Source organism: Terrapene carolina, unplaced genomic scaffold (assembly GCF_002925995.2).
Source record: "Terrapene carolina triunguis isolate 2854851 unplaced genomic scaffold, T_m_triunguis-2.0 Scaffold66, whole genome shotgun sequence".
In the NCBI taxonomy this organism is placed as follows: domain Eukaryota; kingdom Metazoa; phylum Chordata; order Testudines; family Emydidae; genus Terrapene; species Terrapene triunguis.
The window spans coordinates 79,488,311-79,513,825 of record NW_020664417.1 but is presented as its reverse complement, the minus strand read 5'-3'; the positions used below and the strand labels follow the sequence as shown (position 1 = coordinate 79,513,825).

General features: G+C 39.9%; 1 protein-coding gene across 2 annotated transcripts in view; it reads left to right on the top strand.

The window, feature by feature from the left end:
• The window catches only part of EVC2 (EvC ciliary complex subunit 2), a 156,761-nt gene that overhangs the window by 49,325 nt on the left and 81,921 nt on the right, over nt 1-25,515 (top strand). For both annotated transcript variants that reach the window (XM_024204504.3, XM_024204503.3), the window contains exons 8-9: nt 445-579; nt 7,146-7,297. In XM_024204504.3, the coding sequence (XP_024060272.2) occupies nt 445-579; nt 7,146-7,297 (287 nt within the window). The remainder of the gene's footprint in view (nt 1-444; nt 580-7,145; nt 7,298-25,515) is intronic.

Below are 25,515 nucleotides of genomic sequence, written 5' to 3'. Positions count from 1 at the left end.
AATTTTCAAAAGTGGCCTCTAATTTCAGGTGCTCAGCTTCAGACCGGGTTTCAAAGTTGCTGAACATTCCCAGCTGCCATTAACTGGGAACTGAGAGTGCTTTCCACCTCTGAAAATTAGACAATAAGTATTTGGCCACTCAAAAGTTGCATTGCCTAATATTTAACTTAGGAGAGGTTCTGTAGCTTAGTTTATGCAGTTGGTGAGTCTAGATGACCATAATGGTCCCTTCTGGCCTTAAATTTTATGAAAAAATAAACCATTTTTGAAAATCTTAATAGAATTATTGTAATTATGTCTTACTACTTAGTAATTCCATATTCTTGTGAAGATTGTTAAAAGTAACATACTGTACTGTTTACAGCTATAATCTGTGTCTGGTTTTTGTGCATATGTAACTCTGGGAAGAAATGTGGTTTACATATTACATTCTTTCAATTTCAGATTTTGTACAGCCATGGCATCCATGCTTCAGGATTCTTCGTTGCTTTTGTTATTTCTCTTGTATTAACATGCGTTGCTTTTTTTGCTGTTTACCAAACTAGAAGATTAAAATGGAGTTTCCTTAATAAAAACCAGGTGAGTCATATTTTCTACAATAAAACTTTATCTCATCTTCTCATAAATGGTATCTCGAAATGGTTTCCAGAGTTAAGAAATACAGTGACTAGCCTGAAATTCTGAAAAGTTGGCAGTGGAAAGATAAATTGAGATATTCAGTCAGAATCTCAGCTGATGTAAATCTGTATAGCTCCATTGTGTTTGGCATGGTCAACCTTAGAGAGGGGAATCTAGGACTGGCCATAATCATCTATCAAATTTTAAAAGTGTTAATCCATGTCTACAGTATGTGTTAACACATTTTAAAACATGATTATTTTTCCTAATCTAGACATGCTGATAATAGATAAATAGCTGTTCTTTCCTTGCTTACAGTGTGGATTTTGCTGGTGGCCTCAAAATTTAACAGTATACTGTAATCTATCAAATGAGTATGAGGGATTATTGATAATTTGATGGAAAGCTATGTAAATGTATATGGGTTTGAGCAAATGTGAGGTTTATGCCTGGAAGGAGGGAGGTGGTATTAAAGCCAACCCATATCTCCTTCACACTACCTGGAGGAGTGACTGTGACTTATTTCCTAAACTGGAAGATTTAACATGATGTTTCTTTGTGGCTCACCTATTCACAGGGTGATTTAAATCAGATTTTTTTGATAAAATGCTTTTTGAGGAAAAAACCTATCTAAAGATCATTTTAAATAAGATATATTATAGCTCAAAGATATCTCATCATGGAATAGGGATTATAAATTCTAATTCTATAGTAGAAGGCAATATATTCATGTAATGTTTAAGAAAAGTTTTGTAAATGAGTTCCAATAGTTCCTGGATTAGGGACCCAATTTTATGGGGCTCCAGGGGCTTCTGTATAGATTATTTAGGTTAATCTTTCTATCTACCCAATGGGGCTCAGTCTAGAAGATACATAAGAACGTAAGCCAAAAGCGAGATCCCCTTGGGGCTCGCCCCCCCCCCAGGTAAGTGAAAAAATGATACCATCAGAGATGCTTAGTTTTGCAGTTCTCAAACTGTGGATTTGTGTCTCCAGAGATAACATGCTTGTTAAGCAGCAAAAATGTTTTAAAATAAATAAATAATATGTAGACCTCAACCCTATTGTCCCTCTGCAAATTTGTGTACACAGAATCAATTCCTTACTTCTCTCTAAAAGTGCAAAGTTTCAAAAAGTTCAATGAATAGAAGATTGTTGGGGGTGGAATAGATCTGGACAAGGAGAAGAAGTCTGGAGATAAATGTGAGAAGGGAGGGACAGGCAGTAGAAACAAAAGTGAAACTGTTTGAGCAGCATATTCCAGAAGTCTTGAAGTCTTTCTGAGTGTAGCCTTCATTGATTTGAGATCTACCATACCATTCTCTCACTAAAAGGGAAAACTTATAATGGCAGCAGGGCGTAAAAGAGACCCAGTTTGGGAATATTTTAATGAAGTTCCTCTACCTGTGGGTAAGACAGGTATGTGTGCAAAATGCAAACAGTGCAACAAAGAAATGCAGGGCCTGGTTGCCCGAATGAAACAACATGAGAAGTGTTCCTTCTCAGGAGGAAGCTGCATTGAAGATGGTGAACGGAACATGTCTGAACATGCAGGATCTTCAGGTTGGTAAACTTCATTTCATACTTCTTTCTTAAGGACTGCCTGTCTTCCTTCTGGACTATTCTTGAATTCTCATGTTTGAGCAAAAAATATAGTTGTTACTCTATGGTACTATCATTTTAGATGCATTTGTGATTAAAAAATAAATAGCTGAAGTAGGCAGAACTTCCTTTTACAATTTCACCTTTAAAGTAGTACTGAGTGTCATTGAATGCAATGAGTAATACTAAATAAGCAGTATGGTAATAATAATTCAATAACTGCATTGACTTATTTTGTTTAGGAGAATCCATCCTCAAAAAACAGGATTCTGAAGACTATCCACCTTCAAGATCACCATCATTTTCTATAGTTTCAGAGTTATCTGCCAATGATAGTGTTTCAGTCACATCATGTATGTCACATAGCCACAGTATATCACCTGTAGCAAAAAGGAAAAAAATCTCCATCATCCAGAAACAACCATAGATAAGTTTGTGATAAGAACCAGCAGATTACAAAAAGAGGTAATTGATGAAAAAATTGCCCGGTTTGTTTATGCAACAAACTCTCCTTTCCATATGATTGAGAACCCACACTTCATTAACATGGTTCAGTCATTAAGACCAGGATACAGTCCACCCAGCAGAGCAGATGTTGCAGGCAAATTGCTGGATAAAGTGTATGAAAGAGAAATTGAGCAGTGTGCAAATGGTCTAGGGGATAAAATTGTAAACCTGAGTCTTGATGGGTGGAGCAATGTCTACAATGCTCCTGTTTTATGTGCTTGTGTGACAACAGAAGAAGGGAATGTCTTCCTTACAGAAACAATTGATACATCAGGAAATGCACACACAGCAGAATACTTACAAGAAGTAGCAGTAAAAGCTATAATCTGTGAAAAAAAATCCAAATATCTAGTATGCATGGTCACAGACAGTGCTGCAGATGTATCCAAGATGAGAAGAAATTATTTAGAAGAGAGTCCCAAGTTTATAACATACAGTTGCAGTGCTCATTTCATGCACCTCCTAGCCAAAGACTTCATTATTCCAGAAATAAAGGCTAATGTTGTTGAAATTACAAAATACTTCCGTAACAACCACTTTGCAGCTGCTGCTCTGAAAAAAGTGGGAGGAACCAAGCTAACTCTCCCACAAGACGTGCGATGGAACTCAGTAGTGGACTGTTTTGAGCACTATATCAAGAACTGGCCTAATCTGATGACAGTTTGTGAACAAAATCGTGAAAAAATAGATGGCACTGTCACAACCAAAGTTCTCAACACTGGGCTTAAGAGAAATGTTGAACACATGCTGAGTACTCTGAAGCCTATTTCTGTAGCCTTGAACAAAATGCAGGGAAATAGCTGTATTATTGCTGACGCTGTTGAAATTTGGAAGGAACTGAGTGAGATCTTAAAAAGAGAAATAAGTAATGAAAGAGTTAAATTACAAGCATTAAAAAAAAGAATGAGACAAGCACTATTTCCAGCTCATTTTCTTGAAAATTTTCTCAATACTCGGTACCAGCGTCAAACCTTAACTGCTGAAGAAGAGGAGTTGGCTATGACATCGACATCCAGCAATCATCCCTCCATAATGCCAACTATAATAAACTTCAGCACTCAGGGTGAATTTCACCATTCAAGAAATATATGTTTGCTGATGATGTTTTAAAGAAAGTCACACCAGTGAATTGGTGGAAGTCAATGGTCAACTTGGATTGAGAGACTGTTGAAGTGATAATCTCACTTTTAACAGCAGTAGCTTCTTCTGCCAGAGTAGAAAAAATATTTTCTACCTTTGGACTAATTCATTCCAAATTGAGAAATTGTTTGGGACCTGAAAAAGCAGGAAAGCTTGTTTTTCTTTTCCAGATTATGAACAGGAAAATGAAGGTGAAGACGACTGAGTTAGCTGCAGAAGCCAATATATTAAGTTTCTCATGTTGACCTGGCTGACGTCATCAATTTAATTTTTTAAAAATATTTCATTAACTATTTTAGTTAAAAACAATTTTAACAAAAAATAAACCTGCTTTTAAAAAACTTGAATGTTTAACTAAATTCAAAAATTCATATGCTTGTTTTGTTAAAATATTATATGTTTGCTGTTGAAGAAAAAAATCCAGAATACATAACGTTGTTGTTTTAGTTAAATAAAATAATTTAAATGTCTGATAGAGCCTAATAGAGCATGGCAAGAGAATCCTCCAAATATTAATGATTAACCTACAAAAGAATACATCAGTGTCTGGGACATGTGCTGAGAATGGAAAAAGAACACTTACCAAATACCACCCTTGAATGGAAGCCCAGAAAACGCAAGAAGAAAGAGAGGAAGACCATGAATAACATGGAAACGAACAGTTCTGAACAACATCAAGCACCTTAACATGAAATGGGAAGATTTGGAGAGAAGGGCAGTTGACAGGCAAGGATGGCAAATGTGGGTTGCCCAATGTGCAGCAAAGCACGGGATGGACAAATGTCTAAGGTCCTCCTGCCTAAGAACCCAATCCTCCCTTGCCCTAAGGCACTCAAATTGGTCCTGACTCCTCTGTCAGTGCCAACGAGCAGGTCTTCCGGGGTCCTGCTCAGCCTTCCTCTGCTATCTCTGCAATGCCATTCCTGCCCTTCTGGCGGAATGGGTTCCCTGTTAGCATTGGAATGTCCTGGCAAGTCAAACACAAGCTTAGCATTCTCTGTCATTTCTCCTTTGAAGAAACCTAAGAACTCCCCCGCGACATATCGTAGCTTTGCTGCCAAAAGCCACAATATTGATACTTTTTAGCATCCCAGAAATGCTACTGTTACAGCCTCCTTCCTTCAGACTATTTTTGTAGCCTACCAGGAACCAACTAAGCCTAAAGTGAAGTACAGTTGTTAAAATGTTGCACAGTTTACAGTGCATCAAGGGACCAGTTGGTGTGGGGTTCAGTGCCTTGTACTAGTTACCTATTTCTTCATTAAAGGCTGGCCATCATTTGGAGAACATAATTGTTCAAGGTACCGGAATGGAAAAGAGAAGTGGGTTTCCAGTCCTGTGGCGGACACCTAGCCACCAGTGCCGGAGAGATGTTCCTGCTGGTGGTCAACCCTGTACATATTGCTCAGTGGAGAGATGTGGTGAGCTACAAAGGTGGACCGAGTACATTTGTCCTTTTGTTAAACCTGAAGAACCAGCTTGAATTTCTTCTACACTGAAAATTTGCTGAATTATGCTTACAGGACTGGGAGGCAATTCGAGAGGAAATTGACTGTATTCTCAGCTAACGGAAGAGGTACAAAGAACCACAGAGAACATCAACACATCTCCCACCCCCCACTTCATCACCAAAAAGTCTTGGCTCCTGTGTCCAGTGAACAATATTTGAAAGGAACATGGAAACATAGCACCTCAAGTGTATTTTCTTCCCAGAACTTTTGGATTAGCACCACAAGCCAGCTGCCTCTACATAGCTAAAGGATGTGGTTCTGTGTTTGTGGAACTATGAGAGCGGATGCTTCAGCCACCCACCCCCACTTCTCCTGGCTTCTGCAGAGTGGCTCAGCACAGGAAGAGGCCACACACCAGGGACTGGGAACAGTAATAAACATTTGCAGTGGTCACAGGGAGAATGGAACACTCTGACTTTCCTCAGACAAACGAAAGAGTTCCGTTTCCCTTCCCAGACCTAGGCAGGCCCTCACCCAAACCTCCCAATGCACATGTACCAGGTACCGTTGCAACTGTAGACCTAAATTTAGACTAAGGTTCACCTGGAGATGATGATCTGATATTTCAAATATAATCCTCCACATGACAGAATAAACCTTCAAGAAAAAAGCGTGCAAAGCCATCTTTATATATCAGAAAGGAGCAACAAAGGGAGGGGAGGGAACAATGTACTGTTATTTTGTCTTTGCAGTTCACCTTTTCTAAACAATTCTTTCAATGTCTTTTTTAACTTTTGTGTCTCATGAGTTTCTGCTGGAAGAGTCCTACAAGTGGTACAGAGAAGGATGGACATGTATCCTATTTAAATTTACAATAAAGATTGTATTTATTGTAAAATAATGGCTTACTAAGAGAAAGAAAGTTCCATACTTATCAGTGAGCATCGTGTTTGAAAAATGTCTCTTATTAACCTTTTGATTTCTCTTAATTCAGAAGAAATCACAGTAAGTGAAAATAGCTCACATCAGTCTCCCTTTTATGAATAAGGCTTGATGCTGAAATCATAAAAGTGTAACAGAATCGTCCCAGCACCAGAAGTTTATAAAGGTTTTCTTGTCTGGTGAATTTAGTAAACCTTAATCTCAAGGGACTCCATAGGTACTGTATACTAGTGAAATCGTTTTTCCTCTTTCATAGAATTTCATATCAGCTTCTGCTGATGGAAGCAAGCTACACAGAGATCTTCTTTAGGTCTGCGGAAGAAGAGCTTTGTGTAGTTCCAAAACTTGTCTCTTCCACCAACAGAAGTTGGCCCATTTAAAAGATACTACCTCACCAACCTTTTCACGTCACCTGCCTGGTATCCTGGGACCAACATGAGTACAACAACACTGCAAACATAGAATTATGTGTGATTTTGTTCAACAAGTGTATATAAAAGTTTGTATGTACCATAATACAAATAGAATGATCCTAGAGATTGAGTGGAAAATAACTCACTGAGGCTGGTCCAAAGCCTATTGAAGCCAATGGATAGGCTCCTATTGACTTCAGTGGGCTTTGGCCCAAAGTTTTAAAGGTGTTTAGGTGTTGCAGTGCTTAGCATTGCAATGCCTAACTGATTTAGGAGCCTAAGAGCTAAGAGCCTTAATTCCATTGACTGTTTTCATCATTTAGGTTCCTGCTGAGTTATATACCAAAACGTAGCATCCACACAAACTCCTGCTGAAGTAAATGGGAGTCTTTCCACTGACGACAATAGGAGTTGTATCCACACTAAGGGTTGATCTGCTATAATATAACGTTTCTTTTTTGTGTTTACTTAGGAGATACGATATGATCTTACTCTAGATCACAAACTGGAGTATTCACAGTTTAATTCAGGAGATCCCTTTAATGAAGATATCATTATGAATGACCAAATCATTGAGATACTGGCCTTTGAAGACTCCAAGAACATGCTTCAAGCTTTAGAAGAGTAAGAAGTCACTATTATTGCATTATACTTCATATCAACAGAATGTCTCATATGCAGGATACTGAATATCTGCCCTTTCGTTCTCTCTGATAGATTCCCGTCAGACACACGTCTGCACTATCTGAAGCTGTTGACCCCTTTAATAAAGGGGCATCCATGGTAACTAATACAGGCATATTGTACATTGCCTTATATATAGAAATTGCAGCTCAATCTAGATCCTAGGCACATGTTTTCTGAGTCAAACCCACTGTAAGGGCTTGTCTACATGGCAAGTTAACATACTGCAAGCCAGGGTGTGAATCTCCAGCGCACTAGTTTGCTGTGCACTAAATGGCCTCATGCACCCTACCGCACACTGGAGGTTGTATAGTACACTTTGATGTACTCCCATGAAACATTTACTATGCCTGCCATGACAAATTAGTGAGGGGCAAGATAGTGTGTGGTAGATTCACACCTTGGCTTACGGCGCCCGAACTACCAGTGTAGGTAAGCCCTTTGTTAAGCTGCTAAAAGAACAGATCCACTATTTCTGGTCTCAGCCCCTTAAGTGTACAGTGTTCACCATGCCAAAGGGCACTTTTCGGAGCACAGAAAAATGTTGTAGAGAGTTTATTCTGTTATTATTGAGTACATTTTGCCTTTAGAACACCATGGCCTTGTTCCTACACAGAAAAAGGACGTGCTCTGGGTTCATATATTTTTGTACAGCAGTATTTCTTGGGAAAAAATTTGTTGACTTTCATGCTCCTAGTGTTTCTTTAAATACCTGGATCAGAATCTAAAGAGCAACAATTTGCAGCTTTCAAAGGAAAATATTGTGTATGTGGAGTCAGAAAAGGCAGTAGACAGCAGCTAGGAATCCTGCTTATTTTGTTGAAAGGGAGGTCAGGATTATATGACAGACACGCAGCTATTAAAGGTCATCTCTTTTCTCAAGCAGAACTTGAAAAAGGTCTGTTGTGAGAACAGAGTGGATTTGTTTGTGTGATCTCATGATGACCTTCCTGAAAGTCAAGTGGCAGGTAATATTCTGCAAATATAAAATAAAAATGGAATAATGTCTGTGAAAACCAAAAGCAAAGTTATGAGAGCGCTGGAATGTTGATACTTTGGCAGGGAAGGGTTCTGGTCTTTTTCTAAAAAGTTGCAAAATCCTAATGAGCAGTATCATTGCCTTTCTTATATTTTGTTTCAGATTGAAAAAGGAAGTGAAATAAATGAAACCTTGACTTGTGTAATGCAGTGATAATGTGAATACCTATCCCTGTAAATTGCACAGCAGTCTTGTCTTTTCTAGCTATATACTAACTTAGATTATTTTTTCAGAAAATTGCTGTGTGATTGTTAAGAGTAGCAGGATGAAATATCTTTGTAGCTCATTTTAAGTTTAGTATATTTCATTTGGAAATAAGAAATATTTGGCTAATTTGGAAAAAAAATAAACTCTTCAATGTCTTACTCCTCAGATATAAAGTAGCTGAGAAAGGTAAATATTCTTGCAGATGGGAATGTTCATGTAACTAGAATCATACAGTGGATTAAAGCCTGTTTGTGTACATTACTTAGAAATGTGCTATTTTAATATTCTTCTTTGGCTTAAACAAATCTTTATCTGTCTTTGCCCTTCACCTCTTTCCTCCCAAATTATTTTTCTTAGTCTCCTTTCCATTTCTATGTTCTTATAGCTGCACTCCCTCATTTGTCTCTCCCTTTGCCCAACACCCTTTCCCAGGTGGACAGTTTGAATCTGTATAATTATTTTAACTGGGTTTTTTATCATAGTATTTAAGAAAAGTCTTTTACAACAATAGCAGAGTTATTATACAGAGCACTGTTCATGTAGCTAAGCTCCATTGGACCAGAGTCTTCTAAGAAGTCCTTGTGACAGGCTGTTTGGAGTGTTGGTTGGTCACAGGGCAGACTATGCAGGTAAATCATGTAAGTGACTTAATACCCAATGTAACTTAGGCTCCTAAGTCATGATGGTGATTTAGAAAATATTACCCTGCAAGTGGTGGGTGAGTTGGCGATCGATTTTAAAACAAAAATGCAAAGAATGCCCTACTCTCTGAAGATCCAAACAAGAAAATAATGGTTTACTCTGCCCATAGTGCCTAAAATAACAGGGGGAAAAGGCCTGTGCAAGCTAAAAGAACCAATGTGGAAAGGTTTGGTCTTCTCTAGCTGCTGTACTGTATCTCCCCACATGACACACACACTCACTCACTCTCTTTCAGGCAGCTGGCTGCCTGCTGCCAACTAGACCATTTGGCATTTCTTTGGGGAGCACATATGGACCCATATATCCCAGTTGATAAGCCTTCGCTTGATGGTTTGGGGATTTCCTGTCACTTTACTGTATAGAGTTTTAGGATTCTAACATGCTTCACAAACTTTATTAACTAATTTATACAGCATATAAACTCCACTGGAATCACTTTGCTTCCCACAAGTGCACAGCAGCCGCCTCTGGGGTGAAACAGAGCATCTGCTTATGAGCACACATCAACACAGCATAACAGGTGAGGGCCATAAGTGAAGAAGGCTTTCTTTGAATGAAATGGCAATGGAAACTTTAGGTTAACAGAGTGTCATTACCTAATTTGGAATTTGTCTGGACACCCAAGCTAACTCCACTGCTCTTGGGCAGATGAGAAGGATCGTAGGATTTTTAATAACTCTGTCTTACATCTCATCTGAAAGACAGCAGCCTTTGGCAACAGAATACTCCTCTAATATCCTTCTGGAGCACTGGTCAAGTATCATCTCAGAGGACAGAGTGCCTCATTAATAAATCACCAAGCTTGTCACACCTGTTTTTTTCCCTAGGAGCTCTCTCATCCAAGTATTGATCTGGTCAGTGCTTGCTTACCTTATCTCTGATAATCTCACAGTGGAGGAGTTATGGCTGTTGACAATGTCCCACGTCATCCTTCTATAGAATCAATCTTATTGTCTGCAGTTGACAGTGCAGACATTCTTTATGGATTTTAGGGGATTTTTTGGAAAAGAAGGGATTTGTATGGGATTTCATTAGTTTGTTTTTAACAAAACTTCCGCTAGCTAACCTGCATTTCCCAGTGGGGAAAAAAGCAGGACAGACTTTGTATTCCCTAAAGGGAAATTATGTCAATTGCTACCAAAATAACTTCCCCCATTATTTTAGATTAATTGCTTTTTCTCTTTAATTGTGTTCAATTTCTTCATGCATTTTCAGACAGGTATAGCATATTCCATTTCTTTAATTAAAACAAGATGCCCACCAGGGCATGTTGTAGCATTTTGTATCTCATGAGCCAATATTATACTTCTGTTCTATGAACTATAATCTTATATTATGTTATGAAAATGGTCAAGGAAATAGAGAATTCTCTGTGACAAAAATTAACAACTTCAACAAAATCTCATTTGGAGATAGGAAGCAAACTCTGATTTTATGCTTATTACTTCTGATAGGTGCTATCTTGAGGAGGCTTTCTGTATCTTAACACACTGATTTATTCTGGAGTAAGGGTCTTTTGTTTTAAATAAGTTTATTTTTAGAAGTGGCCTGTATTATCAAAGGAATCCCATGTTTTGAAAGAAATGGACTGCTCCAAGTAGATAGAGAAAATTAGATTTTCCTGCCCACTTCCTCTGTTTCATTTGGGATTCAGAGAAAAAAGAGAAGTACCAAATATCTGAATAAATTAAAGGGTGAGAGAAGAGATGAATTTTTTGGTGGCAAACTTAAATGATTTAGTGCGAGTTTCAATTAAGCAATGCTATCCTTTTCTTGTCAGCTTGCTATCTCTGTTTTAACCTCATAGACTTTAAGGCCAGAAGGGACCATCATGATCATCTAGTCTGACCGCCTGCACATTGCAGGCCACGGAAATTCACCCATATGCTCCTGTAATAGACCCATCACCTCTGGCTGAGTTACTGAAGTCTTGATTTGAAGACTTCAAGTGACAGAGACGCCACCATTTACTCTAGTCCAAACCAGCAAGTTACCCGGGCCCCGTGCTGCAGAGGAAGGCGAAAAACCAACAGGATCTCTGCCTGGGAGAAAATTCCTTCCCAACCTCAAATATGGTGATCAGTTAGACCATGGACAAAACCCACCAGCTAGATGTTGTCAGATGTTTGGCTGCGTGTGTGTGTTCTCTCTACATGCTGTACTGACTCTGGCCAGATAGCCTGTATAGCAGGCTCTGATTGAACTGCCCAGTAAAGCCACAGATTTGGTTTTCAGCAAAGGTACTTGGTCGAGTTTATTGTCAACGAAGCCTGGACCTAATGCCTTGGCTCAATGGTTACAGGTACACTAACACATGTATGCCCGTTGCAATGGACTAGCTCAGTTAGTGGCGGGACTTTCCACTATCCCGTAGGCCAGCCAAAGACACTCTCTCTGAGACTCCATTTTATACATCAATACAAACAAGTTACGTGCTGCCCCTCTGACATAGCTGGTTACCACCCATCACCTTGTACATCTCTATCCATCACACTGTCATCCTGACCTTATCTTTGGGATGGGTCCGCCTGTTCCTGTTCTCTTTAGGAAATGTGTTGGTATCAAGGTGTTCTGGTACCACCCTTCTGGAATGCGTTTGCGTGAGTGCGCTGTGCCTAGCACCTCTTAGGAATATGTGTTTTTGCTATATCAGCCCTGTTCTTGCCGGATGCTATGAGCAGGGCCTGCCTCTAGCTCACAGCTTGATTTTGCTTTATATTAGCAAAATTTTGACCACTACTTTAGCTCAGGCCTCATACCAGGCCTCTGATACAAGGGCTTATGTTTCAGGCTCTCTTCCTACTACATTCCCCCACTTTTTGTCTTTTTATGGGGAAAATATTTACTCATCATCCCGGAAAAGCGTAATGCATGGACTGAAGATGACCTAGTGGTTTAAACACTGTTATGTGGTCAACGTACTTTACCATCCATGCATTCATGCCCCATCTGTCCCTTGGTCTGAACATTCCCTTGTACGACTGATGGACAGATTTTATTTGCCAGTTGTGTCTAGTCCCTTATGGTGAGCCTGGGAATGTGAGGCCCGGGACTTTGAATGAGGAATGAAGTTTTATGATTGAGCCTTGGAGGCACTCCTAGATAATTAATATATATGATGTATATATTTGTAGTGTATATGGGTATATATGTATAGTATGTATGTGTACATAGGACACCGCCTTATTTCCAAGCATAACAATGTTTTTCCAATCTGCTGTTGTAGTCTAGCCCTTTTACTTTGGTGCCGCAGATAGCAACACACTCCTATTAGGGCATTTACAGTTATCACCTGTTTCATCATTAGTAGTAGACTGAGTGTTTGAAATACTGGGATAAGCATTGTTATAGTGTGTCCCATAGTGCTACGTATATGAGAAGTAAAACAGAAATTTGGAGTAGTGACATTACAAATGAGGCCTTTATATATAAATGTTTTGTAATTAGTTACTACACAGTACTGTCCATTCATGTTATAGGTTACCCTTACTGCTGGTTGTCATTTCTGGTAAACTTCACAAGGCAGGAAGCAGGAATGTCTAGCTTCTCTGTTCCACGGGTTGCATTGTTCTATGATACACAAGTAGTTTACTCTAGATCCGGTTGTTTCTTATGGATGCTGTCTTCCAGATAACCTACTGAATGGACAGTAGCCTATTTATTAAATATTGCTGTGTCAGGATTTAGTGTTGGTATCCAGACACTGAACTTTAAATTATTAAAGTTCGGCAGTCCAGTTCAAGGATGGAGATTTAAAAAGCTGAAAATAGAGCGATCACATTTGTGTTTTACTACTGAACTGTCACAGCTGCAATTTCAATGGACTTTATACTGAAGACGAATGTCTTCTTTACACTAAATTAAAACAAAAAATAAATTCTAGTTACTTATGGGCCTGATTCTCCACTGCTGTATTTATTCATTTATTTAGTTGTCTCATTGTAGCATCTAAGAACCCTTGTGCCTTGTGTTGTCATATTGCTGCAAAGTGGGTACGTAATGCTACCAAATTAGAAGGGGAGTTTTACAGCACTCTGCATATCAGGAAATGGCTCTGCAAGATGTACGGCAGTGGAGTGGAGAATCAGGCTGTACTTGTATAACAGGAACTGGCAAATAGGCTGATATTCAGAATTGAGGTGAAATTCATATTCATGGGTCATGTTTTGATGAAACATGCATAACTTTTGTGTGCATCTTATTCCCCAACCGGGGAGCCAATCCCCTGTCCAGGGAGGAAGACATGAGCTAGTTCTGGGTTAGAGAGCAGTTTAACTAGATGTTTCTCAGCTCCAAGCATCTTGGGCCCAATCCAAGTGAAGTCATTGGGAGTTTTGCTATTGACTTCATTGAAAGCAGGATATGAAGGAGCAAGTGCATAGCTTTTATTCATGTGTTAATGCTATAAGATGTGTCTAGGAGATGGCCTACTCTTAAGCCCAGCTCTTAGGAATAGGTCTAAGGCTCCCTGACCTAGGACTAGCTTTGTCGTTATTCCCTGTCAAAGGATGAGCTATTCGGATAGGGAATTCGTCTTCTCAGGAGTGGGCAGTACGTAGTATGAATATTAACCAGTATGTTTTCAACTTGCCAGAAATATGGCCTACATGCATTGTATTCAGATTTGGTTCACTGGTCCATTCTCTGCGTGTGCCTGTCTGTCTACACACGTACACCTGTTATAGTTATTCATGTTTTCCTCTCAATTTGTATTGAAATGGACTTGGTGTTTTGTTCACAGTCTATACACAGCTGAGGAGATGGTTCAGGAGTTCATAAATGGCAGAGTTTTTTGGTCTTTTGTAACTACTGCATCAAATAAGCATGTGTTATAAATAAACTAGGAGCACTAGATCAATATTTATGTATGGGGATATCTTTGGAATATGGACATGTTGCAATGTCAAGAGAATAGCTTTGAGAACCAAACTTATTTTTAATATTTCATCAAGAAATTTGATAGGTACCTATCTAGTTGTACTTCATAGGTACTTATCTAGTTCGGCCTGGTGGTCTGTCATATCCCAGATATCCATTATAAGATACGCCACTAATATAGTTGTTTTACATTCTCAGTAGATCCCTTCCTGCTTATATTTCCAAGTGCTAGATCATCGGCAATGAATGCTAACAAGAGGAAGCTTAATAAACTGTATGTATGTTGTAATAGTATGCAGTAGGATATCATGTTCAGAATTCTTGTAGGTCTTCTCTGCTATGTCTGAAACAGAATGAAAGGAGAGCTGAGGGAACTGATTGCAGCCCCAGTGTGATGAGTGCTGTTAGGTAGGACCTCTGCAAAACCCCTGAAATAACCATTTTTTCAAAGGTATCTTAGAGTTTCCAACAGGTTACCCTTGCTCTGCCTTTATTTATCCTCATTTTGTACATTTTGCCTTCCCTTGATGTAGACAAAACTCTAGTTAAATATGGCAGTTGATCCTACTCTCAGATACATGAAACACATTGCCAATTATCTTGGCAAATCACTAACTAATACGTATGCACTGCAGTTGATTTTTCTCTCATGGCACAGGGTAATGAGGGCAATATATTGGAGGATAGGATCAAACTATTTCCTGAGCGCACTGGCAGGGAAGTCAAAAACAATTTACTCCTATATTAGAAGTTCAATTTTTCCTTCTAAATGTAAATTTCTCACTGTACATCTCAATTTAATTTGCCACTAAGGAAATGGATTCTTTTTATCACAGAATTCAGATGGAAAGTAGGAGTAAAAGATCAGATTGTTGTTACATCTAGAGTTTGAAGTCACCAAATTAGAAATCGGAAATTTCTAAGTTGAAAGTTGCTTTCAGTTTGGACACCAAAACAGAGGTACTCAAAGCTTCTGGATTTAATACATTGGAAACATTTATTATAGATTGTAATCTCTTTGGGACAGGGACAGTCTTGTTCTGTGTTTGGACAGTACCTAGCACAATGGGGTCCTGGCCCATGACTGGGGCTCCTAGACACTACCCCAATATAAATAATTATTAATATTTTAATAACTGCATACTGGGAGTGTGTGCACGTAAGCACATGCAAACACACACAGCATTTTTAGCTCTGTACCCTGAATGACCGTACAAACTTCGTTCCTACAAAAGCTGCACATTTCATCCACCACTGAAACTCAGCTATCAGAGGATGAAATGTGATAGTTGTTTAATATGTTACAGTGAAACTGCACAATGTTTATGGGGGAAGGGAAAAATAACTATTTGAAATTACAGGTGGCATCTGGCCAAGATTACCAGGATTAATATCCTTATTCTTCCAAAAAGTGCCATTGGATCTTTGATTACAAGCAGTGAGAGCTCAGATTACGTCTCATCTAAAAGCAGATACCCCTGGTAAAATAGTACCCCTTCCTATTAAGGTGGGGCATTTGTGAGGCACTGATATGGGGGAATATTACCACTTCTAATCAGTTCTGACAACACTTAGTGTTTCTTACATGTCTCCATGCAAATATTCACCCAGTGCACTCCTGCTTAGCTTGTGAGATCTGAGTGAGTCATTGCAAAAGGTAATAGGTCTTTAGGCATAATGCTATAATATTTGTCTGTATGTGGTTTTGTTAAGCTAACAACATCACAGGCTGATCCTGCTTCTTTAAAAATCAATGGCAACATTCCCATTGACTTCACTGGAAGCAGGATTGTGACCTGAGCTTGCTGCCCTTCTGCATGATAACTGTTCCATGAATACTATGATTCAGAATTATAACTCCTCCATAGTAGTAGCATAACTAGTATTATTGCTAAAACTGAACTCTTGAAGCTAGCCATAAATTCATAATTCTTCATGCATATGAAATCTAAACTGACCTTTAACTGAGGGTCTTTCTTAAATAGTTGGGCTTTGGAGCTGTGCTCTGGCTCCGCTCCAGCTCCAGGCAAAAACCTGCAGCTCTACTGCTCTGGAGTTGCTCTGTGCTCCAGCTCTGGGCTCCGCTCCAAAGCCCTGGTTTTTAAAGAGATAAACTTACTAATTGAAACACCTTTTCTCTGTTCAGTAAGCCATAGAGAATCAAAGGATTTTCAGATTGACACCTGTTAGCACATCTATAGCTTAGTCTGTTGACATTTTTACCATGAGTCATGTAACTTTCCCATTTTTTCCTTCTGGAAGAGCATCAATTTTATCTAATAATCTCTTATTTCAGTTTGTCATCTTGTCCAAGTTACTTTTTGCCATATACCGTAAGAATTCTCTTTCTGATTTCATCAGTGCCTTGCAGTATTTCATTTTTTTTTGAAGGTTTGTTCAGTCTGTGAATTTTCTAGTGAAATATGTTTGCAATAAGGAGTGGCAGACATAACCGATCAAGACTGGAGGATCCTCAGATAATCATAGAAGGTTTCTTAGTAACTTTACGTCAGTCTTGTATTCAGTGTGTTAGTCTTCATCCATGCTGAGTTTACACTGGAAGAGCTGAAGGGATGTAGAAGATGGCTCTAAGCCATCTACTGGAGAGAGGTAAATAGTGGTGGTCCTCAGGGGTCTGTACTGGGACCAGTCCTATTCAACATATTCATAAATGATCTGGGAAAAGGGGTAAACAGTGAGGTGGCAAAATTTGCAGATGATACTGTGACCTGTGGTGCCCGGGGCAGCCCTCACTGGAAATGCCAAGGTCAGGGCAGGCTGCAAAAAGCAGAGCAGATATCCCAAGACTGGTGGGTGACACTGAAGTTATTCTCCTCAACCAGTCACAAACTGTGCTTCTGATCCCCCACACTGGTTATCAAGAAGCAAAAATGAAATCTCACAGCCCCCTTTATTAAATTCCAGTTCTCTGGCTCCCAATCAGCACCTAGGTCCAGTAGAGTGAGAAGTTATTTTAAACTCTGCTCACATATACAAAAATGTTCTTCTGACCCCAAAGGGTCAGCCACGTCACTAGGTCAGTATAGGTTTGGATCTTACCCAAAATACCACGCTGCCAGCCAATCCTTTAGTGCCTAAAACTCAAGGTTTATTATAAAGAGAAAAGAAAGAACAAGAAGAGAGATGTTAAATGGTAAAGCAGTCACATACATAACAAAGACTTCAAAGTCCATATATCAGGTTCCTAGCAGTATTGGTGAGTTTGCTGGCTTGAAAGTCCCTCTGGAATACATCCACAGCTTGGACGGGTCATTCAGTCCTTTGTCAGAAGCTTCAGTTTGTAGCAAAGTTCCTCCAGAGGTAAGAAGCAGGATTGAAGACAAAATGGAGAAGATGCAGCTGCCTTTTATAGTCCTTTTCCATGTGCCATGTGCTTCCTTTGTTTCAAATACATACTGCTCATCATGGCTTGAAAGCCTTAGAGTTCTGTCCGTAGGCATACCCCTGCATGCCTTGTTGAGTCATAAGGTATATCCCTTGCCTTCTCTCAATGGGTCAGTTGTATAGCTGATGCTCCTTAATGGGCCATCAAGGCTAGGCAGTGCTGATGCCAAACTGTCTGGAGGTGTCACCCAGAAGCATAGCACAAGTTTTGTAATACGTACATACATACATATCTATAACCCAAAATACAAAGGTGATACAAACATATAAATGAGATTATCATATTTGGCAAATAATAACATTTTTGCAGATATGACATATCTGGCACATGGCATATCTGGCACAACTTATTGCAATTTTACAATATTAATATTCATAATATCCTCAAGTGTCCCCCAGATTCCATACAGCGTCACAGATACAAAACTACTCAAGATAATTAAGTCCCAGTCAGACTGCTAAGAGCTACAAAAGGATCTCTCAAAACTGGGTGACAGGGCAACAAAATGGCAGATGAAATTCAATGTTGATAAATGCAAAGTAATGAACATTGGAAAACATAATCCCAACTATACATATAAAATGCTGGGGTATAAATTAGCTGTTACCACTGAAGTCGTTGTGGATAGTTCTCTGAAAACATCCACTCGTGCAGCTGCAGTCAAAAAAGCGAACAGAATGTTGGGAATCATTAAGAAAGGGATAGATAATAAAACAGAAAATATCATATTGCCTCTATATTAATCCATGGTATGCCCACATCTTGAATACTGCGTGCAGATGTAGTTGCCCCATCTCAAAAAAGATACATTGGAATTGGAAAAGGTTCAGAAAAGGGCAACAAAAATGATTAGGGATACGAAACGGCTGCCATATGAGGAGAGATTAATAAAACTGGGACTTTTCAGCTTGGAAAAGATGACTAAGGGGGGATATGATAGAGGTCTGTAAAATCATAACTGGTGTGGAGAAAGTAAATAAGGAAGTGTTATTTATTCCTTCTAATAACACAAGAATTAGGGGTCACCAAATGAAATTAATAGGCAGCAGGTTTAAAACAAACAAAAGGAAGTATTTTTCCACACAATTCACACTCTACCTGTGGAACTCCTTGCCAGAGGATGTTGTGAAGGCCAAGACTGTAACAGAGTTAAAAAAAAATAGATAAATTCATGGAGGATAGGTCCATCAATGGCTATTAGCCAGGATGGGCAGGGAAAGCTGGGAATGGGCAACAAGGGATGGATGATTTGATGATTACCTGTTCTGTTCATTCCCTCTGGGGCACCTGGCATTGGCCACTGTCAGAAGACAGGATATTGAGTTAGATGGACCTTTGGTCTGACCCAGTATGGCCATTCTTATGTTATTATGTCCCCTCTCTAGAATTGGCCGGGGGCTGAAATGGCTCTTGGCATAATTTACAGCAGCACTGAGAGTGCTCTTAGCTGTAAAGGCTACAGCCAGCCACTGCTCTAGGTGAGGATCTGGCAGAGAATCATGCATTCTGGCCTGCACCCAAGGAGGAGAGAGGTGGCAGAGAGTCAGCTTACACTGATTTTACACCAAGTGAGGGTTCCCCTATGATAAGAGGACTCCTCAGCTGCTCCTTTAGCACAGTTTTATAGTGGCTTTGTGCTACCTCAGAAGCACAAAACTCTTGTAATAGGTGCTGAGAATTTGGAACTTTATCTTTTAATCATGGCTAAACGTAACCCCATCTCAAGACCTGTTCTCAGGCCTACTTACTAGTTATGTTACTTACTAATTATTTGTATTGTACAAATGCCCACAGGCAGCATAGGTCTGCATACTGTACAAACTCATAGGACAGCATTGTCCCTGCCCCTAAAAGTCTCATTTCAGACTAGGCCCAACAAGAAAATGTGACAAACAATTGGAAGGGAAACATAGGGTGAGGGTAACAACAACAAGATCACATGGTTATATGCTGCTGCACAACTTGAGGGTTCCACATCAGTTGAACAATTATATATTGCTGGAAATATAAGAATTAACAGCAGTACCAATTGAATGTTTATCAGTGAGCAATTTCCTGTAGACTTTACTGAATGAATAGGTTTTCAGGAGAGATTATTGATATCTTCTCTCTTCTTTCTCTACTTTAACTGCAGCTAATCCTAAAGCTGGAAATTTTTATAAGGCTTTAATGTTGGTACATTTCATGATAAAATACACACAATATTCTGTGGAACTGAAAATCTTCAGTATAGCCTAGAAGCTTTACATATTTAAAAAAAAAAGCCAACTTTCTTGACTCTTATGGTATTAATCCTATAACAAGTTTATGATTTAGCAAATAAACATTATTGCTATTTTATTATTCCTTTCATACCTATTTTAATCTGTATCAACAGTGATAAACTAATATTTGCCTTTTATAGTTAGTGTTCTTATCTTAACATTTTTTTTTTTTTAATGCTAGAGAGGTTAGTGAAAGGAAAGGATAAGGTTGTGGTGAAGACACCAGACTGGGATCTGGGTTCAATTGCTGGCTATGCCATATGTTTATGTCTACACTGCAATCTTCATAGTGTAGCTAAGAATAGCATGGAAGATGTGGCTGTACAAGCGTGTTCCTAGCCCGTGCTGGGGTCTGTGCTGCTGTGTCTTCACTGCTATTTTTAGTCACGTTGTATAGATTACAGCTAGTGCGGGTACGCCTACCTGAGCTGCAATCACACCTGCGATTGCAGTTAGACATACCCATGTTCTTCTTGTGAGACTTTAGGGAAGTCCTTTAATTGAGCTGTGTCTCAGTTCCCACGCTTTGGCTGTCTTGTATTTAGGACTAATTTTTCAGTTCACAATCGGAGCAACAGGCAACATATAAATGCACCTTCCCACTCTTTGCTCTCAGTCTATACCTTTAGGACATTGCTTCCCCTCACTGGCTGGAACTTTGTGGGGGCAGAGTCAAGGCTCTGCTTGTTACTTACCCTTGCCCATTCTGCGCCCAGCTGTGGGGGAGAGGCAGTAGCAGCCCCACAGAGGCTGCTTTCCGCACCCCATGATGTGGATTGCCAGTACAAGGGACTGATGGGGGTGGGGATTGACTTATGCACTTCTGGGAGGGGAGCAAGGCAAGTCACATTCTTGTACACACCTCTCATAATTGGGTGTTGTTGTAATGCAAATACTAATAACTCACTAGTCTTCCACAGCTAGACATGAATGTCTACTGAAAATAAGGTTGGTCTCATCTTAGTGAGAAAATGTTGTGTGGGGAAAACTTGTACAGAGCTTGCCTCCCCTCTAGCCTTTTGAAGCCAATGTCATTAGAGTTCCTCATCTTCATGAGCTCTGGATTCACACAGAAAAATTTTAAAAATGCATATCACAAGGAAATAAATTCATTTGTCTTTTTTGAAAGGCATTTGGCAGCTACAAATGTGTTCATTCAAAAATTATATCTCCCAGAAGGCTATGTATATCCATTACTATCTGTAGTTCGAGTGATGAGCTCTGATTAACACACACACACACACACACATCTATTTTAATAGTTAATGAAATATTTCATTTTTTATCACTTTATGCACCGTTCTTTCATGACACCGGTTGCTTTGCTCTCTTCTTTCATTAGATGCTCAGGGCTATTGAAAACATCAAATGTTCAGCCACTCTCTACCTCTTCACGTTTGACACCTGAGATTCTCCTATCTCAGTACCTCTCTGGCAGCACTTTAAACCTGTGGCTATTCAAGTGAGTTAAAAAATCTTTAGAACTGATATTTGCAGCAGCCTTTTCTTCGCATCTTTTCACTTTTTTATTTCCCTTCCCCTTCTGTCACCTATCTCTGTGTGCTGTCCTTTACTGTACTCTTTGTCCAACTGGAACTTTGGTCTCTTTCATCAATAGATTTCCATCTGCCAATTGTGTTTCATTATCTTTCATATTTTTTGGTATGGCGAATTTGCTCAGTAAGATGTGGGAGACCTTTTAAACATGAATAAGATGAGCAGGAAGAGTACATAGAGTGCAAGGCATTTTGTTTCACCTGCCTGGATCTAGAGATGCACAGACTCTCAGGTTATGAACTTTTTCTCTCATTAAATATGTACCTCAAAATAAAGGCACGTATGACCCAAGCAGTTCTAAACATTGCTCTTTTGGGGGACTTCACCTGAAACTACTTGCCTTATTATTTATTAAGGGTTTGTAGCTAGGTGCTAACAGTGTGCTCCCTGCTGTACAAGACACAAAGGGCTAGATTGTTCTTTCTGCCCCCAGTCCTGAGCAAAAGGGTGGCCAAACTTACTGACCCTCTGAGCTGCATAGGGCAATCTTCAGAAGTTCCAGAGCCGGGGTGCGCCTGCCGGGGCTTCAGCGTTGCGGGGAGAGGGGGCTCGGAGCTTCAGCCCCGTGGGAGGCACCTGCCCTGGCTCAAGGCTTCAGCTGCTTTTGCTGATGCCTCTCGCCAAGGTGCTAAAGCAGAGGTCTTTCTATGCAGAGCTAACACCTGGGAGCTAAAGGGAGGGGCTGCTGGGGGTTTGTGACTCAAGCTATTGGATGGGCCGAACCTTTAAATTGTGCCCCCTCCCCCCACTCTTAGCAGGCAGCAGTCGTCTCTGACAGAAGTCCCTAGCCCCACCACCCTGCCGCAGGGCAGAAGTTCCAAGCCCCGCTCCCGCCGTCTGGTAGATGGAAAATGATGAAGTGGGGCCTCCAGGAATCACACTTTAACTGTAAAAGAGCCGCGGTTTGGCCACCGCTGGAATATGGTATGTCCATGCTACCCTGGGAGGAGTTGTGACTCAGTTCATTCCTTGTTATCGCCCCACCCATGGTGGATGAGGGGTAGGGGTAATAAATTATTTTGCTCCATTTTGTGGAGTAGCTCACTTCTTTCTCCCTCCCACTGTGTGCCTGCCCAATTGCTCTGCCTGGGGAGTGGAGATGGGAGGTGCAAAGCTAAAGCTCTCCCTTATCTTTTGTCTTCTACTAGTTCGGTTGCAATTTGTACTGTTGTTACTTACAATCATATGCTAAAAAATTCTTACGTTCATGTTGCTATGCAGAAAAGTACAAATACAATGCATGTTATGAGTTGATGTAGAGACACTCAAGATGAAAGGCATTGCACAGGCAGTCATTGAGGGGCAAAGCACCCATTGTCTGGGAAGTCTGATCTTTTCCATGCTTTCTTTGTATTGCAAAGCAGCTGCACAAAGGAAGGGTTGACACAATGCTTATGTTTTGAAGCCATGTGGTCCTAAGTGAGCAGGTTTGGGCTAAAGGGATTTCCAGGTGGAAAGCCCAGAGGCTAAGAGAGGGATGTAGAATAATGTGTTGAAGAGAAGGAGGGATTTCAGGAGACTCCAAGAGAGACAGAAGCTCAGCTGCCAATTTATGATAGACCTGTAATATCTTAGCTTGTGTCTCTGTCCACATGTAGTTTGTGGCCACTTCTGTTGGAGGAAACATGACTTGTGTATCATTTGTAAATATTCAAATTACACTAAGAAAAAACCCAGACTTTGGCTCACCAATTTCTGCATCAAATGGGAAACTGACCTAGAAGGCCCCAAAATCTGATTAGCAAAGGGGCAATCCTACAGTGTTACCCTGAGATTTAAGTATCAGGGGATAGCCGTGTTAGTCTGTATCCACAAAAACAACAAGGAGTCCGGTGGCACCTTAAAGACTAACAGATTTATTTGGGCATAAGCTTTCGTAGGTAAAAAACCCACTTCTTCAGATGCATGGAGTGAAAATGAGCTTATGCCCAAATACATCTGTTAGTCTATAAGGTGCCACAGTACCCTGAGATTTAGTCACACGAAATCTGTGCACTTCAGAGATAAATTTCATACAGTGCCCTTAACACAATCCTCTTGCGTGTGTGTTTTACAAAGAATCTTTAAAGCATTCACACAGTGAAAGATCTTGTGGTAAAGCACAAGAGGCAGTTACTGTGAGAACAATATACCTGCAGCCGTACCTCACTGGGATGTACTCTTGTCAGATCTCACTAGCCGGTGAGTGTAGGGCTTCTTTTGCGGCACCTCAGAAGAATACTGAAGTGGTAATGAAGAGAGAGCAGTAGGAGATGTGGAGAGTTTACAGCCCTGCAGCTGTACATTTGTATGACAACCAATTCATCACCCCTGCATTCATGACCCCACACCAGGAGTTTGGGTACAAGGTAAAGGGGCTGGCCTTGGCTGCACTGTACCCCTCTGATGAGGAAAATAGGATGAGAGATAGCTAGAAAAGAAATGTATATGAGACAAGCTCATAGCTTTTGAGCAGATAAAGAACTAATAATGGGTTAAATATATGAATGTTTTAAATTTAATTTTCTTACTGGGGATTTTTTTTTTAATCGCAGATTATAATAGAACCTAATGTAGCATTCATAGCCTTGGCCAAGTTAGCATGACCTTTAAGTAGTGATAATCTGCCCAGTCGCTTTGAAGCGTGAAATAGACTGTGGGAATTACCTATTTTCTGCTGTATTTTCAAGAGAAATCAAAGATATTTTAGGTGGCTCACGTAGCAATGCCTATAGCTGAGGTTGCTCGATGCATCCTATTGTAAGCATCTGAAAACGGGGTTGTATAACTTTGCCAAACTGTAACTATTTTTGGGCTGAAATTTTTCATGCTGGGATTCTGCCCAAGGCTGAATTTGTTTGGAAAATTTCAGCAAAAGTGGCTTCCTCCTTTCCAAGAATGATGCTAGAGAAAAATATTTGTTTCGTCTATGTTAAAAAAAATTGCATAACTATTTTATTGAGAAACTCACGTGCTCCCCCCCCCCATGCTTTGGAGCAGTGGTTCTCAACCAGGGGTACACGTACCTCTGGGGGGGGGGACGCAGCGGTTTTCCGGGGGTACATCAACTCATGTAGATATTTGCTTAGTTTTACAACAGGCTACATAAAAAGCACCAGTGAAGTCAGTACAAAATAAATTCCATACAGACAATAACTTATTTATGATATATATAATGCTTTGAAATGTAAGTACAGTAAATATTTATATTCCAGTTGATTTATTTTATAATTATATGGTAAAAATAAGAAAGTAAGGAACTTTTCAGTAATTGTGTGCTGTGAGACTTCTGTGTTTTTATGTCTGATTTTGTAAGCAGGTAGTTTTTAAGTGAGGTGAAACTTGGGATACGCAAGACAAATCAGACTCCTGAAGGAGTCTGGAAAGGTGAAAAGCCACTGCTTTGGAGCATGGACATGAAATTTGGCAGAGAAGTGGCTTTGTGTCAAGAATGTGCTTTTTGCTGTCCCTTTGAAAATGTGCCCAATTTTGGCCAAATTATAAACCTCTACAAATCTGTTTGCATATGCTCAGTGGAGACTTATTAGAGTTTGGCAGCTAAATTCTCTGAAGATTCCATCTACACCGAGCATGCTCCATCCCCTCATAGCTCCTATGTGCTGACTAGACTGTATATGTATCAATCCCACAGAGCAACTGATCATGCTTCATCCTGGGGCTGCAGGGGCTGGACCAGAACTTTTCATACAATTGCTTCTCTCAGTGGCCAGCCAATGCTGTGGCCCTGAGTGCCAGAATTCAGAGCAGGAAGATAATTCAACCCCCTTGTGTATATGATTTATGTGCAGTCTTTAATTACATGATCACAAACTATTGCACAAGCATCCTTAATTTCAGTATTTCCTATCTTTTGTGTGCTTGACTTTATAACTGTAATGTTCTTCTAACATAGTTTTATTTTTTGAGTTCGAGGAGTGGCGAGGGGGATTCATGTATGCACACAAACATTGTGTGTGTGTGTGTGTGTGTGTGTGGTGTTGCAAACCTGTTGTTTCTGCAGAATCCTCTGAAGAGTAAGAAACCATATTTGGAGAGTTAAACATGTTTGATACTCTGAATATATGAGTGAAATAAGGTCATTGGCACCATCTAATTCCATGGGGAT